The following is a 6,000-nucleotide window of genomic DNA, read 5'->3' on the forward strand; positions in this document are numbered from 1 at the left end:
GAGGAATCACTGTAACGACTGTGTGTTAGTGGATGAGGAGCCACTGTGTGACTGACTGTCTGTGGGTGAGGAATCACTGTGTAACTGACTGTGTTAGTGGGTGAGGAATCACTGTGTAACTGACTGTGTTAGTGGGCGAGGAATCACTGTGTAACTGACTGTGATAGTGGGTGAGGAATCACTGTGTAACTGACTGTGTGTTAGTGGGTGAGGAATCACTGTGTAACTGACTGTGTTAGTGGGTGAGGAATCACTGTGTAACTGACTGTGTTAGTGGGTGAGGAATCACTGTGTAACTGACTGTCTGTGGGTGAGGAATCACTGTGTAACTGACTGTTTGTTAGTGGGTGAGGGATCACTGTGTAACTGTGTTAGTGGGTGAGGAATCACTGTGTAACTGACTGCGTTAATGGGTGAGGAATCACTGTGTAACCGACTGTGTTAGTGGGTGAGGAATCACTGTGTAACTGATTGTGTGTCTGTGGGTGAGGAATCACTGTGTAACTGACTGTGTGTTAGTGGGTGAGGATTCACTGTAACCGACTGTGTGTTAGTGGGTGAGGGATCACTGTGTAACCGACTGTGTGTTAGTGGGTGAGGAATCACTGTAACGACTGTGTGTTAGTGGATGAGGAGCCACTGTGTGACTGACTGTCTGTGGGTGAGGAATCACTGTGTAACTGACTGTGTTAGTGGGTGAGGAATCACTGTGTAACTGACTGTGTTAGTGGGCGAGGAATCACTGTGTAACTGACTGTGATAGTGGGTGAGGAATCACTGTGTAACTGACTGTGTGTTAGTGGGTGAGGAATCACTGTGTAACTGACTGTGTTAGTGGGTGAGGAATCACTGTGTAACTGACTGTGTTAGTGGGTGAGGAATCACTGTGTAACTGACTGTGTTAGTGGGTGAGGAATCACTGTGTAACCGACCGTGTTAGTGGGTGAGGAATCACTGTGTAACCGACCGTGTTAGTGGGTGAGGAATCACTGTGTAAATGACTGTGTGTTAGTCGGTGAGGAATCACTGTGTAACCGACTGTGTCAGTGGGTGAGGAATCACTGTGTAACCGACTGTGAGTTAGTGGGTGAGGAATCACTGTAACCGACTGTGTTAGTGGGTGAGGTATCACTGTGTAACTGACTGTGGGTGAGGAATCACTGTGTAACTGACTGTGTGTTAGTGGGTGAGGAATCACTATAACTGATTGTGTGTTAGTGGGTGAGGAATCACTGTGTAACTGACTGTGTGTTAGTGGGTGAGGAATCACTGTGTAACTGACTGTGTGTTAGTGGGTGAGGAATCACTATAACTGATTGTGTGTTAGTGGGTGAGGAATCACTGTGTAACTGACTGTGTGTTAGTGGGTGAGGAATCACTGTGTAACTGATTGTGTGTTAGTGGGTGAGGAATCACTGTGTAACTGATTGTGTGTTAGTGGGTGAGGAATCACTGTGTACCTGACTGTGTGTTAGTGGGTGAGGAATCACTGTGTAACTGATTGTGTGTTAGTGGGTGAGGAATCACTGTGTAACTGACTGTGTGTCTGTGGGTGAGGAATCACTGTGTAACTGATTGTGTTAGTGGGTGAGGAATCACTGTGTCACTGACTGTGTCTGTGGGTGAGGAATCACTGTGTAACCGACTGTGTTAGTGGGTGAGGGATCACTGTGTAACCGACTGTGTGTTAGTGGGTGAGGAATCACTGTGTAACTGACTGTGTTAGTGGCTGAGGAATCACTGTGTTACTGACTGTGTGTTAGTGGGTGAGGGTTCACTGTGTAACCGACTGTGTTAGTGGGTGAGGGTTCACTGTGTAACCGACTGTGTTAGTGGGTGAGGAATCACTGTGTAACCGACTGTGTTAGTGGGTGAGGAATCACTGTGTAACTGATTGTGTGTTAGTGGGTGAGGAATCACTGTGTAACCGACTGTGTGTTAGTGGGTGAGGGATCACTGTGTAACTGACTGTGTGTTAGTGGCTGAGGAATCACTGTGTAACTGATTGTGTGTTAGTGGGTGAGGATTCACTGTGTAACTGACTGTGTTAGTGGGTGAGGAATCACTGTGTAACTGACTGTGTTAGTGGGTGAGGAATCACTGTGTAACCGACCGTGTTAGTGGGTGAGGAATCACTGTAACTGACTGTGTGTTAGTCGGTGAGGAATCACTGTGTAACCGACTGTGTCAGTGGGTGAGGAATCACTGTGTAACCGACTGTGAGTTAGTGGGTGAGGAATCACTGTAACCGACTGTGTTAGTGGGTGAGGTATCACTGTGTAACTGACTGTGGGTGAGGAATCACTGTGTAACTGACTGTGTGTTAGTGGGTGAGGAATCACTATAACTGATTGTGTGTTAGTGGGTGAGGGATCACTGTGTAACCGACTGTGTGTTAGTGGGTGAGGGATCACTGTGTAACCGACTGTGTGTTAGTGGGTGCAAATGAATTCGCCGTTTTCTGGCGAACTTTTTAACAGTTCAAGAATGCTGTGATGATCCCTGAAGCTTGTGCATAGAGGAGTCTGTGCAGGTATCGATCAGAATTGATGGGTGTAAACTGAAAATGGGTTAAATGTTCAAATAACAAATGAATAATTTCAAATGCTAACTTATCTTGAAATGTACTTTTGCTCAGCTTTCATGTTAACAATGTGAATGATCCAAAACCCTCCCATCATTTTAAATTGATTCATTTGTGGGAAGTGGGCGTTGCTGTCTGGGCCGGCATTCTTTGCCCATCCCTAATTCCCTTGAATGGCTGCAGTCCAGGTGTAGTGTAGGTACACCCACCGTGGGATGCTTTTCATAACCTGTTGATTATAAGGTGAATTGTAACCTCTCCCTCGATCGTCTGGTTTCCTGTGTTTTTCTTCAAATGTCTTCCTGTGCCATGCATACATGGAGAGTGAACAACTGTGCCTGCCCATTCAGTGATGCACACCAGTGACCCAGGAAGTGTCTCCATTCTGGGGAAGCCCTGTCCTCCCCGTCGAAAGAGCAGAGATCAGTAGCCAGCTGTGTGGTAAAGGCTCGGCCCAGGCAGTCAGTGAGGTAGTATATGCATGTCGACCCCAGGCTCCCTTCCCATTGGAGCTTGATTGCCCAATGGTGTGACTCAATCCATGGCTGGTAGCTCGGTTTAATAACAAGAACAGAATATAAAGGTAAGGAAGTGTTGTTGCAACGGTACAGGGCATCGGTGAGACCGCACCTGGAGTATTGTGCACAGTTTTGGTCCCCTTATTTGAGGAAAGATGTAGTGACATTGGAGGCAGTTCAGAGAACATTCACTAGATTCCAGAGATAAGTGGTTGGTCGTATGAAGAGAGATTGAGCAGTTTCGGCCTGTACACTCTGGAGTTTACAGGGGAGATCTAATTGAGGTATACAACATGATAAATGGTCTGGATGAAGTAGACGTGGAGGGGATGCTTCCTCGTGTGGGGCATTCTAGAATGAAAGGACTGAGTTTCAGGATAAGAGGTAGCAAATTTAAAACAGGTTTGAGGAGAAACTACTTCTCCCAAAGCGTTGTGAATCTGTGGAGTTCGCTACTCCAGAGTGCGGTGGATGTGGGACAGTGAGTAAATTTAACGAGGCGTTAGACTGATTTTTAATTGGTAATGGGTTGTAGGGCAGGACGGCGGAGATAAGGCCAGGATGGGATCAGGCATGATCGAATGGTGGAGCAGACTCGATGGGCCAAATGGCCTACTTCTGCTCCACCATCCTATGCACTTACGAACAGAAAACGCTGGACAATCTCAGCGGAGAGAGAACGTTTCGCGTCTGGATGACTCTTTGTCAAAGCGGAGTCTGGGGGCAGGACCGGAAACAATTCCTATAAAAGGGACTGGCTACAGTAATGTTTATTGACGGTGAGCATGTCCTGTGTTTGACGGTAGGAAAACCAACCATCGCGCCTGGCTCCCCAACAGAGCTGTGCCACTCGGACCAGCCCCGTGCGACACAGGCGCTTCGTTAGTGTGTCAGTGGCTGAGGAGCAGAAGGAAAATGCTGGGAAGTTGAATCCTGATCCAGGTAGGTCCTTTCCCACATGCCGGACCTTGGCGCTGTGCTGTAGCGATTGACTATGTAAATGTTACAGTTTTGTTCGCAGCTCGTTTGCACCACTTGACGTGTCAACATTTTGCCATGTTTGAAGAGTTCTTCAGTGGGACTGTGTAGGTAAGAACATAAGGTATAGGAGCAGTTCGCCCGGCCCTCGAGCCTGCTGCTGTCAGTGCTGATCTTTGACACAATTCCACTTTGCTGACTTCACCCCCTATTCCTCGAGTGCCTTAATATATGAGAATCTGACTTGAATATACCCAACGATCTTCTAATGGCCATCTCCTAAGGTTGTTTTCACAAAGAAAAAGGCTGGCATGCCAATACAGTGAGCAGTTAGGAAGGCCAATGACATGTTGACCTTTATTGCGAGGGGATTTAGACATAGGATTAAAGATGCCCTTGCCACAGTTGTACAGGCGTTTGGTGCGACCACACATGGAATACCGTGCGCAGTTTTGCTCTTTGCATTTAAGAAAGGATATGGTTGCATTAGAGGCGGTATGGTGAAGGGTGGCTAAATTGGACCCTGGGATGAGGGGGTTGTCCTTTGATGGGCGGCACAGTGGTCAGCACTGCTGCCTCAAAGCTCCAGGGACCCGGGTTCAGTTCTGGCCTCGGGTGACTGTGTGGAGACTGCACGTTCTCCCCGTGTCTGCGTGGGTTTCCTCCGGGTGCTCCGGTTTCCTCCCACAGCCCAAAGATGTGCAGGTTAGATGGATTGGCCATGATAAATTGCCCTTGGTGTCCAAAAAGGTTGGGTGGGGTTACGGGGATAGAGTGGAGGCTTGGGTTTAAGTGGGGTGCTGTTTCCAAGAGCTGGTACAGACTCAATGGGCTGCATTACCTCCTGCACTGTAAATTCTATGAATTGATACTGATTGTAAAAGGTGAGGCCTCAGCACTGATGCCTGTCACGCTCCACTAGTTACAGTTTGCTGTCCTGAAAACTCTCCCCTGTTATTCAACAAATCCTCTGACCTCGCTGATGTAATTTCTACCAATATTACGAGCTCTTCTTTGGTGGGACACTTTTGTGTGCCACCTTATCAAATGACTTTTGGAAATCCAAATACGTTACAACTACTAATTCCCCTTTATCTAACCTGCTTGTTAGATGTTGTCAAACAAGATTTCTTTTTCACAAAACTACATTGACTTGATTGTACGAGATCTGGAGCGCTATGTACCACTTTGGTCTCCGTAAGGAAGGCAAAAATTGGAATAGAAGCAGTTTAGAAAGGCTCACTCGACTGTGTCCCTGGGATGGAAGGATTATCTTAAGAAGGAAGATTGGACAGGTTGGGCCTGTATCCATTGGAGTTTAGACAAACGAGAGGTAATCTTACTGCAACATACATTATCTGAGAATGTAACGGGGTGAACGCTAAGAGGTCTCCCATTTAGGGCCGAGGTGAGGAGAATTTGTTTTCTCTCGTGCCTTTTGGTCTGGCATTCCCTTTCCCCAGAGAGCAGTGGAGGCTGGGTCGTTGACATTTTTTTAAGGCTGATGTAGATTGACTCCCTTGTCAATCGAGAATCGAAGAGTTTTGGGGGTTGGCGGAGTGTGGAGTTAAGGCCACAATCTGATCGATCGTGATCTTATCAGATGGCGACTTGAGGACTGGATGGTCTACTCCTGCTCCGGCTTTGCACGTGTTAAGATTTGCAAAATGTCCTGCTATTACTTCCTTAATAATGGATTCAAACTGCCCCCTCCTATTTCTCATCTACATGCTGCCCTTCGGAGACACCATCGGAAAACCGGGTGGGGGGGCACTTTACATTTGATGCCACCCAGCTCTGCCTCGCCACCAGCACCTCTCTCAATCCAACATCCAATATAGGATCAGCAGGAATGTTCTCGAATTAATTATTGAAGATGCCCCAATCCGTTGCCTTCTGACCCTGTCGCACTCAAGTTTC

The 6,000-nt window shown here is 47.3% G+C and overlaps 2 protein-coding genes across 2 annotated transcripts in view; one reads left to right on the forward strand and one right to left on the reverse strand.

Annotated features, from left to right (window-relative positions):
• The window catches only part of LOC140403402 (uncharacterized), a 960,939-nt gene that overhangs the window by 593,361 nt on the left and 361,578 nt on the right, over nucleotides 1-6,000 (reverse strand). The gene's annotated exons all lie outside the window — the stretch shown is intronic.
• The window catches only part of LOC140403208 (patatin-like phospholipase domain-containing protein 6), a 198,380-nt gene that overhangs the window by 59,563 nt on the left and 132,817 nt on the right, over nucleotides 1-6,000 (forward strand). Inside the window, exon 12 of the mRNA XM_072490961.1 lies at nucleotides 3,909-4,044. Coding sequence (XP_072347062.1) covers nucleotides 3,909-4,044 — 136 coding nt within the window. The remainder of the gene's footprint in view (nucleotides 1-3,908; nucleotides 4,045-6,000) is intronic.

This window comes from Scyliorhinus torazame, chromosome 27 (genome assembly GCF_047496885.1).
Source record: "Scyliorhinus torazame isolate Kashiwa2021f chromosome 27, sScyTor2.1, whole genome shotgun sequence".
NCBI classification, from domain to species: Eukaryota; Metazoa; Chordata; class Chondrichthyes; order Carcharhiniformes; family Scyliorhinidae; genus Scyliorhinus; species Scyliorhinus torazame.